The following is a 21,909-nucleotide window of genomic DNA, read 5'->3' as shown; positions in this document are numbered from 1 at the left end:
CATATACTCTTAAAGGAATCTCTTAAATTGACTGTAAGTTGACCTTCTTTTCTATATTTTCTATTTGTTTGGTATCTATAGAATATCTATTTACACAGAAACATATCCACAGGTGAGGCTGGGACAGGCCCTACTAATCCATTTTCAATCCTCAGGCACACCAGTCATTTTACATGATACTCCAGCGCAGTTATGCTACCCTGTATGTCCCAACAAAACAAAAGGAAAAAAGGGAGTCAAAGAGAGAGAAACGTAAAGAGAAAGCTGGAGACAAAGACAGCGACAGTCAGACTGAGGTACACAACAGCACAATGGTGTGTGAGGCTGGCATATTGGTTCACTAGCCTGACAAACTATTGCACGCAACACATTTGAACTGACACTCACACTCACTCAAATACACCCACTGACCTCCTTACACACACTCACACACACACACACACACACACACAGGCACCCTCACACAGAAGCTAGGAGTCCTGCAGCACAGTCCTAATAGCTCCATCACAGTGTAGATACCACAGACTATAAGATAATAGATTTCTTCTCACACTGAAGCACTGTGCAAGGTTAGCTAGCAGGTCATTGAATGGATTTAGTTAAAACTTCTAAAGCATCTTTATTATTATTTTGTAATACAAGATATTTCTCTTTTGGATGATGGTAGTTTTAAAAAACAGTCTTAAATATCTTTTTCTTGTAAAGGAAGAGGAACAAAAGGGCAAATGAGCCAAAGAAGAAACTAAAACTTTCATTTCATTGTCAAACCTTACATATGTAACACAACAGATTTACAGCAGCCCGATATAATCTGAAAATGAGCAGTTTCTTCTTTTCACAAATAAAACATGGCACACATTCTGACGGTGATACACACGGCAAAGTGTTAACATAGTTTAATACATGTAATTACAGTTTGTTCATGTGTTGTTTGAGTGTATGTTGTGTACTGAGTTTGTGTTTGTGTATATGAGTGAAGAGCAATGTGTGTATGTGTGTCTGTGCTCACACTGCAGGTGTACAATGTCAACCCTGTCCCTTCTCAGGTAGATAGTAGGTAGTCCGTATACACCAATCAGCCATAACATTAATACCAACTTGGTGGGCACTCTGAGCCATCTGCTGCCACACAGCCCCATCCTAGCACACTGTCACACCCACGCTGGAACCTGTCCATCAAATTAATGAAACCATCAGTAATGTCGTGGTATTAATGTTACGGATGATCAGTTCGCCTCTCAATAGAATAACAGTCTCTGCCCCGGCCATGGTCTATGCAATGATGTGCAAATATAAGCTCTGTAGACACACTGGGATAAAAGTGCACTGGGCTCCATTATTGTGCTGGGGTTGATGGAGGGACTGGGAAGAGGATGGATGGACTTGAACGGTAGGTTACACTGGGTTTTTTGGCAGGTGTAGATGTGAAAGGCAGGTTGGCTGGTACAGTAGTATTCCTCTCCTCCGCAGACCTGGACTATCTCCCTCCTTTAAGCTGATGTTGAGGGACTGGTACTTTATGACAATGGACACATGGAAATTCAGGAATCTGAAAGACAGAAATAAAATAAAAAAACACTGTATAAATTGAAGTAGTCAGGAATTGCACTGTACATAAGGACACGTACGTCAAGTGCATTTGTCCTTTACTTGAATGTTGGGTGTAATACATTTATTAGCAATCTAATCTATACAACATATGACTTACAGTAATAAAGCAATGAGAGGGGACATGCTTCTGCAGGACAAGAACATTTACTCGTGATATTTAAAGAATAGGGAGGATTGAATAGAATAACTTTGTAGTATTGTTTTGTTGCATTGCTACTTTTTGTTTATTCTCTAAATGTTTTAATTAAATTGATTTTACTGTTCATAGGGACACAGACATATATTCAATAACGATGACATTGTGCACAATGGCGTACATAATGAGAGCTGGCTCAATGTTGTACACTGGTAGATCAACATATGTGGTACATATATCCCCCGATGCACATTTTGATTTTGCTTACCTATAAATTTGATTAGGCATTGCCTCCCTCTGAAAAAATAGAACCACAGAGAAAATTATGATCTGCAACAACATGGTTATCAAGGTCAGGTTATTAATAGACTGTCAGAGACATGTGTCCTTCACAATGGCTGACTGTACTGTACGCAAACACCAGCAGATGGCAGCAGGGATGAATGGTGAAAAATGTTTAACTTAATGAATTATTCATAAGTGACAGACCCAGAGCTCCATCCTAAAGCATGATACATCTATGGGCTACACAATGAGGCTATTTATTGACTGGTAAAGCTGCTAATAATCCCATTCATGTTATCTCTTCTACAGTATGTTTTGCCTATAGATCTTTCACACTGTCTCCTTGTGTCCTATTTGTCTTGACACTTGAAAGTCACTGGGGTGGAAGAATCTCCTCTAAGAGTTGTTATAGTCTATTTCTGATTGCAGGATATCAACAGCTACATGAGCATAGCATTAAACATGGCACCATAAAAAAGGTACATGTGCATCTGATAAACACTAAACAGGGGAATCACACATCAGTCTTCCTAAGCCCCATGAACATGTCCCGTTCCTTCACATTCTTTCCCCTCACTTTTCATTCAGGGAGTGTTGGTCTTCTATGGCTATATGGTCATGTCAATGTACCATGATCCAGAATCAGCCTGTATACAAATGATATTCAATTTTAGGTGTACTTTAAAAAGACGCTGCATCATTTAATTTCATTTGTCATAAATTAATTCTGTGATCATTTTATGAATTCAGCTCAGATAATGTTTGCCATACTATGTACTTCTTCACTACTCTAATAAATGCGCACTTTCTATTTTCAGTCTAGTGGTAAGTGATAAATCAAGAGTCTCTCGGTAAAGCAACTTTAATGTGTGCTCAGTTATTTTAAGTGCATGCTTTTGCCAGCCCACTGTAGCAGAAATTACACTAAGAGAGCACTTTGAGAGCATTTTGTCCGGTATCACCCATCTAAAAGCCTGATCAATTCCTCATCAATGACACTAAGATTTATAACCTACTGTAATACCTGTTAGTAGCTGGGAGTTCTATGGAATCAGTGCCCAATTCTAGCTGCATTTACTGTATAAAATGGGATAGAGAAATATTCATCATTTTACAAAAACAATTACATTTAGAAGAGAATGTGTACGTTCTCAAGACACTAAATCCCAAACCAATTCCAACAGAACCTTTGGTGATGCACACAAGTGGAGATGGAACTTTCTCAAAGGGATCAATATAATATCAATTTTTATCGGATTAGAGAGCACATTCTCACCCTTGCTTTCAGCCAGCAGCTCTTCTGACATAAGCCCATCTTGACGATTCCCCAGGACAAAGGCCAGGAAGGACAGTATGAGGGCGTCCAGGATGCCCATAATAGCCAAAATGTAGGCCCAGCGCACCGAGCAGGCCCCCAGGCTGTATTTGTCTGTCTGCTCTCCGCACATCTGCCGGACTTCGTCGCTGTCCCAGCCGTCAGGATAAATCATACAACCCAGCACCAGACAGACACCTGGGGGGAGGCAGAGAGGAGCAGCATGAGTAAGAACACGCGGCATCTTTAGAAGAGTAAAAGAGAAGATTTTCTTTTGAAGAAAATGGTAGACAAAGAACAAGAGTTATGATTTTATGATTTTTTTTTTAAATCTATACTCTTGCATTCTTCTCACTGGAGACTTTAATGTGTATCCGTTACACTGATTTTTATTTCCTCCCTCAGGCGAGAAATAAGTATCTAGACACAATGAGTGTGTGTATACGAGCAGCAAAAACAGCAGTAAACAGCAACAAACGCACATTGCCGATCACATTAGAAGCAAATGGTTTATAGTCTAATAACTGTCCTGGTAAATCTCCTCAGAAACCGCCGAGAATTTCCTCATGTTCATTTGTTTGTTACATAATTTGATGAAGTTTCCTCTGCCAATTGTACTTTATGTAGTGGTAAAACTCCTCACTCTCAGTTCGAAAGTTCAAACCTTTCTTCCTTAATTTGGATCTCTCTCTCTCTCTCTCTCTCTCTCTCTCTCTCTCTGTTGTTCATGTTCAGTTACAAATAAATTCTTATTTTAGACGATGATGAGGCCAAACAGCACAGGTGCACAGCCTTACAGCCATTTCTGCCTATTTTTATTTTTAAATACCCATTCTTCATTCTCACTTTTTCCCAGGGGGAAACATTTTTTCCCCTCCTCATCTCTGTCAGCTTCAGTGTGGATGAGGTGATCCTCTGAGGTAATGCTGCAGTAGAATAACAGACAAGCTGGAAAAAAGAAGCTGACTGCACAATTATCAAGACTGCGCTGTACATTAATAATAAAACATTTCCCCATTGCTTTATCCCCTGAGCACATCCTCACATTCTTTCCTCCCAGATTACTGCTTGTATGTGCAATAAATGTTTGCATTATCACAAATGTATATATTGTATTTAACTTACATGTAACTAATTTGTGGCTTCCTTTTGACTTATTTACAGTTGTACACCCAAAAGTGAACACATTATTCTTTATTCTCATGTGCATACACACTACACTGCCCACGCATACGCGAAGAACCCACACACTGCAGTTTGTTACAGTAATGCTGCAGTCTTTAATAGTCCTGAAAGATACCAGGGGGTGTTGAGAGATGTTTTAGAGAGAGAAAGTGAGTAAGAGAGAAATTATATAGCGATACACGCTGCAGACAAACTGCATATCTAATAGAGCAGATCATCCCCTAGACTCTGCTTCTACCTTCCCCTTGGCTCCAGCTGTCATAACAAATTCATATGCACACAGTGGTCCAGAGAGCAAAAACTCAGGTTCCTGCTCAGACTCAGATGAGCAGATAGAGGACATTCTATCTTTCCCAATGCTTCCTGTCTCCCTCGTGAACTAAACAAAACATTAAGTAATATGTTTGTCATGTTGCTTCAACATTTTGGCTGTTTTATGGCAGCCTGGTGGCTCAACAAGTAAAACATCAGGTGTGTCCTTGAGCAAGACACTTCCTGGGTACCCACTGCTCCTCCAGGTTAAAGGCAGAGAACAAATTTCATTGCAAAATGTAAAACATGATCAGTAATGACAATAAAGCTCCTGTTATTCTGTCTATTACGAACTGACAGGCTATGACAGGACCTCACTAGGACTTATGTCACTTTTTGCCCACTTTGGGCGATTGAAAGTCGTGAGTACAATGTTTTCATTGTTTTGTCATTGTCTCAACAAAGAGCTGCTTACTACACAAAAGTTACAGAGGAACATTATCATTTATTCTAAATACTCTCTGCGTGTAGCTGCTAAACACCCCACTATTTTCACCAGCTATCTGCAAACTGTTAACAGGTAGTGTAGAATGGCGTTTGTAAATGTTCTTTTTCAACTTATTTAAGATAAAACCAGGAAACCATATGATTATATATCTTGGTACAACAGTAAATAAAAATAAGCATTTTTTTTACGTACAGTAATATCTTGTGGACTGTGTATTTCTAGTGTACATGCACTTATTTTAAATTAAATCCATAAATAAATGAAATCAGTACATTTTATAGCCGCAAGGGCCCCAATTTCAGACTTTGTTGATTGGAAAATGATTTTGCTTTCTTCACCGATGCTGCTTTGAGAAGTCAATTGGAATTGGTGAATTGAAAATTTAGTACTGGTTTTTCACCTCCGGACAATAGTGAATTTTTACAAAAAATACCTCACTATTCAGAGAAAGAACAAATTTTATTTTCTGTGTGTCAGTACACATGACTTCTTTCTCCCCCTCATCATACCTTTACTTTAAAGGTAACAACAGGTCCCAAATCCTTTTTGATGTCTCTCTTACCCCTATGGCTCGATTCAATGCCATCATAAATATTACAGTGTGATTCAGGAGGAGAGGGAGGAGGCTGTTGAGTGTTCAGGGGCAAGAAGAAGACAAATGAAAGAGGGGAACACCAACAAGTAGCATCAAGGGCAAGCAAAGTGGCAAGGGCAAGCAAAGTGCAGCATCTAGTGGTGCAGTGGATTAGACCAACAGAGAGTGCCACATATGCCCCTCCTGCTTCCAGAAGCAGCATGTGGTAAGACGAGAAACACATGTCCCCTCCATACACTGTACCAGTGAGCCTGGATTCAACTAATCCATAACCACACCACACAGTCAAGAAGGCATGATGCAGCACAGAGCTACATCCACCTGCATAAGGAAAGACTGTATCAAAAGTCACTGGGGAAACCATGAAACTTGTGTGTATAGATCAGTATTAAAACTGATATCACAACTCATCTCCAATACTGGAGGTGTTTTTAATATTCATGATTAAATGCTGCCTAAATGCTCAGTCAGATCAGTTAATTGGCAGAAAATGTACTTTTTTATAATTAATCATTGAACTAATTTATAAAGAAAAAAGCCTAACAGTTACACATTGTCAAGGAGGATTTGCTGCTTATCTTTAGCAACATTTTTTTTATCTAATATCTCTAGGTATTGGGTAAAATACCCTTATATAAGCTCACAACTACATTACAGTGTGTTATAATAGGGGATAAAAAGTAAAAGGATACCAGATAACTCCCAATCCAGTATTTCTCAGTATTTCTCAGCCAGACATCTCTGACTCATACTGTTATGGAGCAGAACTTCATGCTGCACTAATAAATGGTGCACACCAAATCTCCGCCACATAAATAGCAGCGCACCTGATAAAATGCAGCTGTCAGTCAGAGCAGAGACAGGAGTTTAACTGACAGCATTATCCTCCCCTTTCAGCTTTGCCCTTTTCTCTTTTTTCTCCTCTGGAGAGCAGCAGATAGGCAGGCACAGAGAGAGGAGAGACAGATTATAAAGCGGTTTGGGACCGAGATATAGAGATATAGCGAAAGACAGGGGAAGTGGTGAGAGACAGCTACCGTGCAGGATGCTGTGCTGGAGCCCCGTGTGTGGTAGCCAGCACCACACGAACGTCATGAGCATTGGCTACCATATGCTGGAGCCCCCCGGGCGGAGCTATTCTCAGCACTTATTTGTTTCTGTCTTTATCAAGAACGCACACACACACACCTCTTCTTTGTTGTAACTTTCTCTTCCTGCCATGCAAGTGGAAAACTAGACTGAGAAATGCTTATTGGCGAACAGCAGCTTATGTAAGAGATTCTAGGTAGGGCAGATTAGGTGCGAACAGCGCAACAGAAAAGTCTGGGGGCAGATCGGCAGATGGTACAGAGTGGTACGATGGCAACAAATTTGTCAGAAGCACATTGGCTCATTTTCCCAAAGAGATGACTAAATCCCAGAATCCCATTTCCTCTTATAATCTCTGTATCCTTTGCAAGTGGTGTATGCAGTTCAGTATGATGGGTGGTCCAGTGTGACTTCCAAGCAGCTCCACAGGATTTCTGTACAGTATCTGGTTTGCATACAAAAAAGAACAAATTACATATTATCTACTTCGTATTTGACTGAAGGCCATTTATGAAATTGCACGTCGGTGTGTGCTTTCACTGTTTCGTCATTGTAATTGGTGGTAGATGGAAAAACACAGTTTTTTGTATCCAATGCTCTTTTCATCACTTACACATCTGCAGCACATCTAATCAGCCATGTAAGGCATTAACATTTTTCTCCCACAGTCCTTTGTGGATTCCAGTATCTCCTCTCCTCATTTAAATAGCTATGATAAACTGAATTATGCATACGCACACCCCCAACTGTGCCATGTTACGCTACATATGGATCCAGTTCTACAACAAACACACATTTCCATTGACAGAAATGAGTGTGTTTACTGAACTGACAACATTGTCAATAAATGAACCCGTTGCTGGCAAAATGGCATTTATAAAAACCTAAAAGTGAGCCGAAAAATAAAAAATTGGCACCAGCGTTTTGAGAAAGGCTTTAGGGGCTACTCATTTATTGTAACAAGCAATCACGGGATCTACTACCCCTAAAGACATGGTTCATCCCTGATGCTTGTTGTCTACGTTGCTGTTCTCAGCATTGAGCTCCAGGCAGATTGAGACTTCTGCCAGAGCTGAGGCACAGTGCGACAGTGTGGCTGGGTGCTCGGATGACTCACGTTGCTGAAGCTTGGAGACAAGCAGCCCAAGGCCAACACATTGTGGGAGAGAGGTGGGAGTGGTAGAAATAGCACGAAGTTTTAAGGAGCACACAATTGAATCTATGTTTTTAAGCATTTGACAAGAGACTGCATTTGCTTTACTTTTCTACATTGCTTTTTCTGGCAAGCACTTGCATGCACCAGCAGGAGAGTTTTCAAATGATGGCCTGCTCACATGTCCATTTTTGGAGGCATTAAGTGATCAGGAAAAACAATGACTATGCAGTACGTGCATAGATTCACACCGTCAGTTTGGTGAGATGTCTGGAAAAGTGCTTTATAGTGAACTAAGAACTGGTAAGTTGATTAGTACTAAGTCAAAGAAAAACAAAGCATTGCAAGTTCCCTTTCATTCACGCACCAAAATTCGACAGAGTGACACCAGAAATCTATGTAGTTTTCAATAATCATGTCCGGCCAGGTCTTTGTTGGCCTTCCAAATATCATTTTCATCACTTAAAGGATAGCTTTGGTCACAAAAACAGCTTTTGGCTTGTCCCTTCAGAGGTCGCCACAGCAGAGTGTGTGGTCATGTTTGGCATGAGGTTTTACACCGGATGCCCTACCTGCCGCAACCCTCCCATTTTATACAGGCTCGGGACCGTCATCCGGGTTGCCCTTGGTTGCTGCGGGGGGCCACACCCAGTGAGGTGGGATTCAAGCCCGTGATTTCTGCATCCCAACCTGATCCTCTACCACTGAGCCACCAGGCGCTCAAAGGATAACTGAATTATATTCAATAGTTTTTGGAAAACAAGAGTGGTCTGATCCAGGCTGCTCACTGAGAAGTCACCTAATGCAAATAGTATCGATTCAATGTATGTTTTCGCGTCTGTATGGTGAGTAAGAAAAATCTTTACCTTTAGACTGTATCTGTAAACTTCCATACATCTAATAGCCAATCCATTAAACCTGTAAAAGGTCATGGGGGTCTGTCACTGAATGATGAAGGAAAATCCAGACGAGTTTGCCAGCTGTGTTTGGACTGTGAGAAAAAAATCTGAACACCTGGACCCACACAAACAGTACATACAAACTCCCCACAGCCTGGATTCAGACATTTTAGCTGTGAGCTGGCAGCACTAACCACTCCTCCATTGTGCTGAACTTTGTGTAGCCAAATGATGAGGGTTAAGAACGGGTCTGATTAATCCAGTCTTTCACATAACCGGTTCCGACTCTAATGAAGTGTGGGCAGCATCACCTCCCTCCTCACAATGGACAATTAAGACTTTAGTTGCTTCAAAGAGGAGTACCCAAGAAAGATGGCTCAGAATATACCAATGATATGCAATAATTGCATCCAGATAAATTAGGTAATTAGAGTGTGTGATCTATATAGTGGGATTAAATGGAGTGTGAAAATGTGTCACCACTTATTAGGTCTGCTTCATGGTCCAGGTTTATTAGTTGAAAGGAGAAAAAGGATCAACAGTTATAAATGTGCGAAAAAGAAGCAGTTTATTGTGGTATTGTGACTGTTATGTATAAGAGTAAAAATACACATGATTTGGAGTTTTGGAGTTTCAGTGTTACAGAACATGGGGCATTAACATACTTCTAGACAGCTGGCTGGACACTAATTTAAGACACTGAAGTCTTTTAAAAAAATATCTCCAAAGTGTCAAGGATACATCGGGAATTGGAGCAAAAGAAACTTTGAAAACAGTGTCCAACTTTCTCCCTAGGAAGATGAAGAACATGATTCTTGAGAGGAGCTGTCTAGAGTCCAAATCTATTTCTTTTTCAGTGTGTTGGCAAAACTCAGTGGTTGCTAGAAGGAAGCAAGGAGCTCCCAGGCATCCTCTGTAACCCACTCTGTCAACATCTTCAGTAATTTTCTGCACAATGGGCACAAAATGCCTACAGCTCACCTATCAATTCAATTCAAGGGATTAGAAAGAGCAGGAAATGGCTTATTTCATCGAATCATCTCTCTTCTCTGCCAGAACACATCCTGCAAAACTTTTAACCATCTTGCAATGCTGTAAATAAGGCAGGAAGCCATGTTCTATTCTGAAGGGAACAAAGCTAGAAGTGGATCTTCAGATGTGTCATTTTGACTATAATCTAAAAAGCATTTAATGTCTTTATCACCACCCACAAATGATCCAAATAATTCACTAAGCCAATCAACTAAACTAGCAACTGGACTGCATTGCGCAAACTAAATTTGTTGCACCTACAATGTAGTTTCAACTATAAAAGGCTGCAGAGAAATGCTTTTGCTATCGTCTATCTAGTGTATTTTGAGAGACCAACAGGGGGTTAATGGCGTCATTTTAAAAAGCTTTTTTACCTGCCTACAATTGTCTAAATGCTGTACTGTATAAATAGGCAGGGCATATACTTTTAGTATCCATACAAAACATCAAATGGTGTCAGTATTACACATTGATGGAAGTTGGGGTTAAAATGGAGAGAGATCTTTGAATTCATATAGGTAAAGCAGGACATACTGTACAGTAAGAGGATATTGTATGCTCTGAAATTTGTCTATTGAGTGACTACACACACTGACACTGGAGCGAAACACTGGGATGCAGAGGTAGAAGGAACAGGGAGGGGTGGAGGGTTTAATGGAGGAGTGCAGTACAAACTGCAGTGAACAGAGGGAATCAGGCTGTGGCGGAGGGCTTATGTAACAGGCCTGTGAGATTGGCAAGGGCAATGGGGTTTAAAGGAGACATCTGAATTCTCTTTGAAAATTCGGACTGGGCCACTGGTTTAGAGACAACAGAGGCAAATAGCTACATCTTATAGGCAAGAATGTGCTGAGTCAACATAAGGAGAATTTGCCCAGGGTAGACTGAGCACCAAATAATGATGTTAGAGCTATAATTGCATTTGTTGTGAAAATAGACAATTAAATGTTAAATAAAATTAAAAATACAATATTTGATGAATGCTTTCTGCAGCTACCATTTTATAACACAATATGCTTGAGGGCAAGACTGACCTGGATTATTTAAGCCCAAAGTGAAACAATTAATGAACTGCACTGCGTTTTGCATATGCATTGGCAAAAGAAGTGTTGAGATTACTGTCGTATAAGTAGAAATACCCCACTTTATAGAAGGATTAGCAATAAAATGTACTTAAAATGCTCTAAAAGAACTCATTATGTGCAATGGCCTTTCTACAATTATACTGTATTATTGCATAATAATCATTTTTATATTCACATGCAGGTAGTGATGTTGCAGTGAGTCAAAGTGAAGCACACCCTAATATGACAATTTTACAGATAATGCATTGTATTTCATAGACAAGCTGCATTTTGTATGAAAATCCTATTCTGTAAAGTAACTACAGCTGAAAGCACAATATTTTTCATGGACATGCAGTAGTGTAGAAGCGTAAAGCAACATAAAGTACATCAAAGTTGCACTTAAAGTAAGTAGATTATTTGAGGTTATATGGCCTGTCTCTGCGATATGTACAAACATCAAACTCAAATGTTTCTGCTATTATTGTCATGTGAGGTTGAGAATAATGGTAGTTTTTCATGGGTCACAGTGTCCTTGCTCTCCCACCTCGTCCTTCCGTCCATGGAATAAATCAGTAGCCTCTCCTGCCTGAGCTCTGACCTCAGCTAAGCCATTTCTGAGATCCCATAGATTAACTCTGGCAAATCTATAATTGACATGTTGCAAGGCTACAGGATAATGCAGAGGAGTTATGATGATGACTTGGCTGGCATTTAGAGTCTGTATCCCACAGCACTAGACACAAACTCACAAAATGTGGCCTTATTAATCAGCATTGATCTGTTTGCTTTAAAGTCTAAAACCTGGCCTTAGGGTTTTTAAATTAAACCCACTGTTCTGCATCCACAAATATCCATTAAAGCAACAAATGCATAAACAAAACTACTCAAGTTCAAACATTTAAAGACGACACTGAGTTGAAAACAGCCTGGCCATTGTATGTTCCATTACCAAAAACAAATGTTCAGTACACACATGCTGGGATAATAGTTCCCTAATGCCTCCCACTGGCTACAAAAACATGGGTCACATGCCTGTGTGTGTGTGTGTTAGTGTGTGTGTTTGTTAATTACAAAAAAGAAGGGGTTGAATGGTGTTAATGCTGAATGATGTGCAGACATGAGAGAGAAAGCAAAACTGATTGTTCCTCACTTTGTGATACAAGGGAAAATGTGAAGACTCACAGGGAGAGGCTGCAACAGACTCGTTCTTTGGGACAATGAGTTTGTACTCTAGTGATCATCAACATCTCTCCTTTGGATGTTGAGCTTCCTGCTGTGAAGGTTTCATTTGTGGATTACGGTGCGAGGCAGTGTTGTCCATTGAGCTGATTTGATTGTTCAATCATAATCCTGTGCTGATAATAGCAGTGAATGTTGACCAAAACTGTAGTTTCAGCTGGTGGATAATATTCTGTGGGTTCATCACTATCCATGCATTTCACAGTTTGTAATGACAATATCAAAGTGTTGATTAGTGCAGTGTTAACTAATACTACTGAAGATGTTTGAGCATTTTGTAAAAACTCAGTAACCTTGATCCCCCGCTTTGCAATGTCAGAGCAGACTGTGGTGCACTGACCTGTGTATGAATAATCCACCGGAGGGGACAAGGCAGTAAAACATTGACTGGGTAAACACACTAGTGATGCCACTATGTGTGAAAGTTCTCAAGTTTCCTCACTTAAACTCAATGTGACATGCAGTTAAGTTGCAGGAGGTCGCTTCTAATTTGCTGAGAGGTAAAATATGATAATTTCACTTTCTTCTTCCATTGCAGTGCATTTAAATAGAAATGTACTTCCTACTTTATTGCTCTGCTGGGATGGGCAACTTGAGGAAGGTATTTATAATCAAAGATTCATGCGGCCAAAAAAGTTCATGATACCCTGGACAGAAATGATTATTTATTAGCATGTAGGTGGTGGACTGGTTAGAGCTGCTGCCTAACAGCTAGGAAGGTGCAGGTTTGTGTCGCTGACAGCACAGTAGCAAAACGCTTATTTTACAGGTTTTTCCCATATTATTCTGCTCAAACACCCTCAATAAAGTGTTAACACATTATTGAAGATGTATTTTATTTTTTGGAAGAAAACAGATTGAAATTATGCCAGAGTTAACTTAATACACAATGTTGACATGTTAACTTAAAACAATATTTAATGATTCAATTTTTGTAGAATTAGTGTACAAGTCTTAAATAAAATACAACATTGTATATATACACTAATTAACAGTAGATTCTCATAACACAAGCTTTAAGAGTACTGTGAGAAATAGATGTATGTATATATTTAGGTATATAAACGCACACAAACGTATTTACCTTCTGCAGGGTGCCATATGTCCATTATCTGATGGTAAAATCTTAATGGCCATTCCTGTCCGGGGTAGCTTTTTCAATTTTCTCAAGGCTCCTCTGTCTTCTCATCTCAATAACCAGTGGCTTTAGTCAACTTCCTCTGACCACATTCCACATTTTTTTTCTTCGTTGACATCCCACGACTAGGACTTGCTCCAAAAAATCGTTTGGCAGGCAGATGTTAAATAATCCTACTACCAACCGAGTAGGAGCGTGAATGTCCCTCGTAGCGAACCCACTTTAACAGACTTATTTTCAAACTTGACTGAGAAACGCAGAAAGCTTTCATTGGCCAGTTTCCTGGACGACAGCCAAAGTAACCAATCAGGGTGAAATCAACATGGGGCAGCAGTGGAGATGGACCAATCAATCAATTAGAATCTCCAACAGTCACTGCTACTACAGAACAGATAAGGAGAAAAATCTGCATACAGATCCCTATGACATAGTTCATATAGGCCCAAAAGAAAATGGCTGGATTGATATCGAAGTGACATTACAATTAGATTCATGATTAAAGTGATGAAAGAATTGCAAGTACACATCCAGAATGTAAAAGTACACAAATATAAAATCATAAATTTTAAATATATACTAACAATATATATTTTTATGGTAAAATATAACTTGTTTAACTTAAAATTACAAAAAAGAAATCTTAACTTGATTGTATGGAGATAAACTTTTATTTAATGACCTACATATTAAATTACAGATAATTATTGTAATTTCACATAAATTACATTTTATTCTAAAAAAGTGAAATAAATACTGTTTAAATAATACAGTAATTTTTCAGTACAAAAATGAAAAATAAATGTAATTTGTAAATATTAGCATAGTACTTAAAATAAAAGTTGGTTTGTTAATTTATAGAAAACATCTGTTATCTTACAGAGTTTTTAATACAACTACCCTAAACAATAATTTAGTATTTTTTTTTTTTACCGTGTGGGTTTCCTCTGAGTACTCCTGTTCCCTCATACGGTCCAAAAATATGCATGTTCGGTTACTTGGTGACTCTAAATTGCCCATAGGTGTGAATGTGAGTGGTTGTCTGTCTGTGTGTTTCTCTTTGTTGGCTATGAAATAAACTGGCCACCTGTCCATGGTGATGGGGTGTCACCCTGTGAAAGCTGGAATACACTCTAGCCCCCACTGACCCTAAACAGGATAAGCAGTTACAGATGATGGATGGATATAGACAAGAATGTGCATCTATTACTGTCTAGCAAATGAAATGAATGTTGCCATGTGATACATGCAAAACCCACACAAATAAACAGGCAAACGAGTCTGTCTTTTTCTCAGTCAGGCATTAATCTGCTCTTAAAGGCCCGAAAGGTATCCGGACAAAAGCATTAACTCTGGAGAGCTGAAGCACACAGGTCTGCTCTGCAACAGCTGCTCTCATGCCAAGCTCCAACACTTTCCACCTCTGCATTCAACTAGGCTTTAATGCTCCTTTCAGAACGAGCCTCTCAATAGAGCTAATGGAGCACGGCAGTGAAAGCCAGCCACGTAGAAAACAGATAATGATACACAAAGAGAGAGATGGAGAGACGTGACCCAAGGGATGAGAATGTCTTCTGTTGCATGTATCTGATTTATTTTCTGCCTTCTGTCTCTACTGTTTCTTTCTTTTAACCATCAAGCCTCATGCAGTTGTATCAAGATTTATCTTACCTATTCTTTTTGTCATCTCTTATTTCACTATTGCTTCTGTCAAACAACAAAGGTTTAAAATTGTGATGCATTGATCCCTCTTAGCTGCCTTTATCTAAAGTCAGTTTTCAGTTAGGCTCTATTCTTGAAGGCTTTATTTTTTGTGGCAGCATGCTGGTTTAAGCACTTAGTACACACAAAGAACAGTTATTAATTAAGAACAGTTAAGAAAAGCTATTAATTTTGCATTTTGCAGTTACAAATTTCTTTGTGCATGCATCCAGTTTAAAGTCTCTCAAGACTGATTAGTGATCTAACAGTGACTTGTGATGTAATTTGATTTAGAATTTAAACCATTTAGTTAGTTGATTGATAGAATAGCAATGTCTAAGTTGTATGTTAAGCTACATTAAGCAACTAATTTCATGCTCTATAATATATCATAGTTTGGAGATGTGAGGTCACAGAGCAGTACTGACAGCCACACTTCTACCAGCTTTTAAACAAGGCTCATCCTTCTAACCAACCAGACAACGCCAAACTCTGTGCATCAGATGCAAACATGAATGTGTACACTGTGGATACATATCTAACAGATGCCACGAGCTTTGACACAGCATCAGTAGTTGACGCACTGGGTGGACTAAGTTTGGTTCTACAACCAGCTTGTTACCAGAAAGTTGCATATTGTAGCTTTGTAATTTGTTGGTTCGACATAACCATCATCTGTTCAGGGTCAAAGTGGGGTCTAAAGCCTATCCCAGCTGTCAGTGAGCAAGAGGAGGGATACACCCTGGACAGGTTACAGGTCTACAGAGAGACATACACAGACAGGGAACAATTCCCATCCACACGCTGTTTAGAGTCACCCATTAACCTAACATGCATGTATTTGGACTGTGGGAGCGATGCAGAATACCTGAACGGAGAACACACAGATAGTCTGCAGCCAGCTGGAGATCTGTCTGCTGACAGTGCTAAGCACTCCACCACTGTGCTGCCCGTGGACAAAACATCATTACTAGTTTTTGTTGGTTCCTTGAGAAAATAATAACCACAATGATTAATAAGGAAGTTGACTGCTAGGTGAAGAGTTAATTTGGTTATATGTAAAGCCGCTACTTTCATAAATTAAAATGATGTGCCAACAGCTAAGACAGTGAGGTTTTCCAAATGATAATCTAACCAAACAGGTTAATGCTGCTGATTCCACAATCATTCAAAAACTGACATAAACTAAGCTAAACTAACTTTCACCTTTTATGTGAACCGAGTGGGATATGCACAGCCTTGCTGGTCTATGAGGAAAAAATGACAAATGTAGCTCATAGATTTCATATTTTTAGGTCTACTTAACAAGAAGCACTGCAGTACACACAGACTTGTGCAGAATGTGACAAGATATCCCTGAAGTATTTCCTACTTAAGACATCAAAGGAGAAGCAGGCAGTGTTCTTGGATGTTACTTGGATTGCCTATTAATTCAAAAGCAAATCTTTTCTTTGGTAATTACTTTACTGAAAACACCTGAAGCCCACACTAATTGAACAGCGTGAAGAATAAAATAAATACAAAGAAGATATTAAAACAATTCTCTATCTCTACACTGTCTCTGAAAAGCCCGTCTTTCTTATTCACCAGTATCACTAGTGTCTATCTTTTTTGAGAAGAAAAAAATTCCTGAAATTCCAGCTGACGTGGCACAGTATAAATTAGTGAAGTAATTATTATTGACCTCAAAGACTTCTTAGTTAATTGGTGTGCAGACCCCTAAAGGACTTTGGTTACAAGACAGGAAAGCTGCACATCTCATACATAAATGGACAGCTCATATGGTACAGTACTGACTGAAACAAGGTTATAAGGAGAAAGGAATGGGAAAGTAGAGGGGAGATAAATTAAGCAAAGGTAATGAAAAGAGTTAATCTGGAAATATGGTGAGTTCAAAATGAGTACGTGAAAAAAGCCCAAAGAAGGGTGAAATAGTGTAAAGGTAATGGAAAGAGATAAGGCAAAGGGGCTTGTGTGCATCAGGTATCGTTCTGTGCTCTGCTCAGCGGAAAAAAACATCTGCATTCCACGGACCTGAACAGATGCACAGATGGAAATAGCTCTGCATTACGGTAAAAAAAGCGATACCAGTCCATTTAGGGAAGGGGCTGGTCTGCACTCAACTTCATATGGCTGAGGTAGACGTTTGAGAGTTTTAATGTGTCCTTCCTCATCAAACATTCAGCATCTACCTGGACTCTCTTCAAGATGATGGCTAGTGATGTGTGCATGCTCTGATTCAATGGACAGGACCTCCATGCAACAGTGGGCCTTTGTACTACTGTATGTTGTTATAAGTGCTTATCCTTAGCTTTCGAACCTTAGCCCAGTGGGGATTTGTGAAAGCTGCTGCAAAAGTGGCCTTCGGTATATGACTTAAATTACACATACTTGGCCAACACATATCAATATGAAAGAATTAGCACTGATTGATATTGAGTGCTAAAACAAAAAAGCTTGATGATAATTACTGTAGCAGTGAGGAAGATAGGTGTCACGGAGCAGAGAGCAGCGCTCTAAATACTGACTGTGTCATTCATGTCCTTGGACCATTCTAGCAGCAGAGACGAGTGACAACAAGCTATCACTGGCCTACTGTGTGACCCACAGCTTTAGTTTCAGTTTCCTGTATTGGCATATGATGGGACATACTTTGAGTGGCCAAGAAGATAAAATAGTTGATAAAGGAAAAGACAGCACAAAAGAAATTAAGGCTATTACTGCTCAGTCCCAGTTTTGATTTTTCTTGTATGTGCACACACACACAAACACACACACTGGCCTGCCATTTATTACCATTATAGTGATAACTTTTTACCTCCCTATCAAAACATTAGCTGACAGTATGGTGCTCATTACAGATGCTAGTGGGCCACCTGTCCTCCACAGGGCTACTAAGTGAAGGCAGTGTGGGTTTAACCTTCAGCTAAGTGTAATGACGTTTGACAGTGCTAAGCAGCCAGGCTTGCTCATTAAGCATCTCTTTGCCAGCTTGCTGTGGTCAGGGTCCTTCCTCTTGGCTTTCTCTTTCATGTCTTAGCTGCAGAAGCACAAAGCCCATCGGTGTCCTCATTAGACAGGCTTATTTCGTTAATTTAGCCCAACGTAACACACTGAGCTGGAGTTTTTCCTAATAATCCCCCTCATTTATGTTTTGTTATAAACAGCAATCCAGCTGCTTCAGCAACTGATGCAGCTGAGCAGTCTGATGTTTCACAACCATTGGACTCTTTTCAAATGATGGAGATCTTTGCTCATAATGAATAGGATAAACCCACAATGCTGCAGTAGTTGAACCACTGACCTCTGCAACATTTAAACAACTCTTAACAATTTTAAGTCTTAAACAAACATACAGACCTGTTGGCTGAGGACAGACAGATAATATTACAGTAGTAGCTTTCAAATCTGCATTAACCAGAAAAGACAGATTAAATACCTTTTGGGTAAATTGTAACTTTATGAAATATATACTGTATTGCCCTTAACATAAACTTATGTGTTTGCATATTGTAAACAGGTTTGGGAAAATACAATTTTAAAACTCAGTATTTGTTAGCGGTTTATTAAAAGCGTGACTCTACCACCAACATAAACTTTGATTAAAGGTGTTAATGTCATAAAGTATGGCGGGTTCATTCTGTGGATTGACTCTGTAAAAAAATGACTGGTATGTTACACTAAAGACTAGGACAGTAAAGCCAATATTTGTCACCGCCTCAGTGTCACTTCAGTACCATGGACAGCACTGTCTGTTCACCATTGTTGGCTGACAGCTCCTGCAGAGATAGATGTTGGACACTGTTTGCTTATCTTCACTTTGGCTGCTCACACTGACAACTAATTGATCTAATCAAATAATCAAAGTCAAACCACCCCGCTGTTTAAGAGTTTAGGGGTTTAAACTGATAATCATGACAATCATGTCAGGGACCCCCAAACAGAAATATTCAGTACTGGGCAAAATCTGATTTTTTTATTTAGAATACTGTCCACAATAACCGAGACGCTAAAGGGGTAACAATGGAAAAGTTAGCAAATTATTATTATTCCTCTTATACGTGCTCTCCCTGCATTGTGTGGAAGCATTGGCAATAACCAACCAATCCTTTCAGCTCCTTTTGATGCTCCTGCAGCCTACATTACATGTACTCTACTAAAAGGCACTTACCTGATGCTGCTTGCATCCAGCCACAGATCTTGTACACGGTGGAGGTGCTGAGAAGGAAGAAGAGACTGAAGCAGCCGATGCAGGTGACAACCAGCATCATGGACATTCCAATGAAGAAGGAGGCGGCCTTGAACGCACCGGAGGGGATAGCAGAGAACTCAGTAAAGCTGCCCTGGCAGGCCAGCTCTCTGGACAGTCCGTCTCCAACACAATAGTGAAAAAGGCCGAAGTATCCGGCCTGCGGCGTATCCACGCCATCTCCAATCCAATAGGGCTGTGAGAAGATTGTCACGTTAACAATGCCGAACAGAATAGTGAAGATAGCCCATAAAAGTCCGATGACACGGGAGTTGCGGACGTAATTAGTCTGGTACAGTTTCGCAGCTTCTGCAGATGGTAGCATTGATGCGGCAGATCCAGGTATCATTTTATGCAAACCAGAAGACTAAATTAACAAAATTGACGCACAACGCGAGGACTAAACATTTAGCACACGAGCAGCGTTTTCAGAATCATCCCCCCGAAACAGCGAGAACAAGCGGAGAATCTATGCCTGTGCAACTGCAACACAGCTGCATCTGTCAGGCGCGATCAACTCATGACGTCGCATCCTAAAGCCAGGCAGTGAAGCAAGCAGTGAAGAGCTCGAACCCTAGATGTGACCGATAACTCACAAAACTCAACCGCTAGCAGAAATAGGCGAGCCCCCAGCTGCTCCGTCTAGCCGTCGGGCGTGCACATCGCTGCCGCACTATGTCGCTCACCGATGCCCTTGGAAAACGTCCTGCTGGTAAAAGAAAGCTTTTGCCCACAGTGAATTTAGCCAGACAACATAAAACGCGCATGTGTCTTTACCAGCTCAAACGCAAACAGCAACCGCCTACAGCAGGCAGCTTGTATAGTGTCTCTGAAGGAACTCGCATCCAAGATTACACATTACAGGCAGCCTGCTATAATACAACCCAGAAAACCGACGACAAGCCTTCTCAGGATCGTTAAACGTGAATTTATGCCCCGGTTTATGACAGTATCGGCTGGCTGCCAGCGATGCTGGGAGTCAGAGAGGGAGGGGCGCAGACGGTAGACGCAGATGCAGCCCGTGATGCGCATCTTTGTGCCAACAGTGACATACACCTTCTGGATAACGCTGCGTCAACGTCCTCTGAGCTGACGGGGAATCAGGGCGATTTTAATCAATAGGCGCACATTATCAACATTTTCTAGACGGTTGTGAAGCGTTGGGTTTTCCCCCCCATCATCCCCATATCAGATCTACCTGTCGTGTTGAAGGCGGAGCCAACAGGCTTCATAAAGCGCCGCCAGGTTACGTAACACTAAATAAAACTGCACAAATACATGGGGTAAATACACTGGATGGTAGCAACCACGATGGGCAGCAGAAGTTCTGTCTTTGCTTAAAAAGGATGCGAATCAATGAGCTCTGTTTTCCCAAGGGAAACATTTTTTAAAAATATTTTTTTAATTTTTAATTTATTTTTTTTTTTTTTTAAATAATGCCCCTTCTGACATATTTTCCGGGTCCAACCCTATGGCTTGAAGTAATGCGTAGAGTAAAGTGAACGATTCAAACTAATATTAATTTTCCACCTGTGGAGCTTTGCCTTGATTATGACCTTAATACATTATCAAGCACACACTGAACTGTGTTCGTGGATTAAAGGGTCAGGTATTTGACTTAAAGACCCATTTTGAAATGCAATGATGGATTGGAGTCAGTTTGGTTTCTTACAATAAATTAAATACCCTTTCAAACAGGTGGCCAGTTATGTGCATTAGAAAAAAAAAATCAATACACACAGACATATGAACAGACTGTAATCCAGATATCTGTATTTAGGTCAGATTCATTACATTACCGTTTAATGATTTCAATGGAGGAATATTGAGCATATCAGATTATACAGTAAAATAAAGCAAAAGATTATATGGTTTGATATGTTTGAAAGATTTTATATGACTACATCAATATAAGATACAGACGCTTCCACTCAGAACTTCACACATTGTAGGAATACAGTTCACCCACCATGGGTATAAATGTCATAACAATATCGGCAATCCAGTGAGATCTGTTAACAGTTTTTAGTTCGGGATAAAAAACTGTGTGACACAGATATTTAATTTGATTCAGGATTCAGTTTAGTTTCTTGTTTTTTGTTTTGTTTTTCTGAAATAAATAGACGGCCGAAATTATACAATATAAATAAAAATATACTTACACACTCCTAAACTAATTAAGTAGCGCTAAAAAAACAAAATGCCAATTCCAAGGCCTCTTAACTTCTCAATGGTCATGATTGACTGCTGCTGATGGCTGTTCTGTGAAAATACTGTGAAAAGCTTTCGTTTGACAGCACTTATCGAAATGACCAACGGACACTGTAAAAACTGTAAAGCTGGACAGTCCAAGGAGCTCAGAGTAGATGTCAGAAAAAGGGATGCTAAATTTACACAAGTCAGAAATGTCTTTTGGGACAATTTCCAAGATCAAATTCCAGTTCAATCAATTACAAAT

General features: G+C 39.9%; 1 protein-coding gene across 2 annotated transcripts; it reads right to left on the bottom strand.

Annotated features, from left to right (window-relative positions):
• LOC137125736 (LHFPL tetraspan subfamily member 3 protein-like) lies at nt 1-20,591 on the bottom strand. Of its 2 annotated transcripts, XR_010914188.1 has the most exons (5): nt 19,374-20,591; nt 3,309-3,545; nt 3,057-3,109; nt 2,016-2,044; nt 1-1,549 (listed from the first exon to the last, which is right to left on the bottom strand). XR_010914188.1 is itself a non-coding variant. In XM_067501650.1 (4 exons), exons 1-3 carry the CDS (start codon nt 19,798-19,800, stop codon nt 2,028-2,030), a joined length of 681 nt encoding a protein of 226 aa, XP_067357751.1. In that variant the 5' UTR covers nt 19,801-20,581; the 3' UTR covers nt 4-1,549; nt 2,016-2,027. The 2 variants fall into 2 exon arrangements, 1 of the variants encoding a protein (XP_067357751.1); XM_067501650.1 differs by lacking the exon at nt 3,057-3,109 and having other exon boundaries at nt 4-1,549; nt 19,374-20,581.
• Between the last annotated feature and the right edge of the window lie 1,318 nt (nt 20,592-21,909).

Source organism: Channa argus, chromosome 4 (genome assembly GCF_033026475.1).
Source record: "Channa argus isolate prfri chromosome 4, Channa argus male v1.0, whole genome shotgun sequence".
Classification (NCBI taxonomy): domain Eukaryota; kingdom Metazoa; phylum Chordata; class Actinopteri; order Anabantiformes; family Channidae; genus Channa; species Channa argus.
The sequence above is the reverse complement of the archived record's forward strand: the minus strand, read 5'-3'. Positions and strand labels throughout refer to the sequence as shown.

What these genes read in the sequence shown, in the direction of transcription:
- LOC137125736 (XM_067501650.1), bottom strand. Translation starts at nt 19,800, where the DNA reads ATGATACCTGGATCTGCCGCATCAATGCTACCATCTGCAGAAGCTGCG. An exon ending in CTGGATGCAAGCAGCATCAG is followed by an intron (nt 3,546 to 19,373) that starts GTAAGTGCCTTT and finishes GCCTCCCCCCAG; the next exon opens with GTGTCTGTCTGGTGCTGGGT.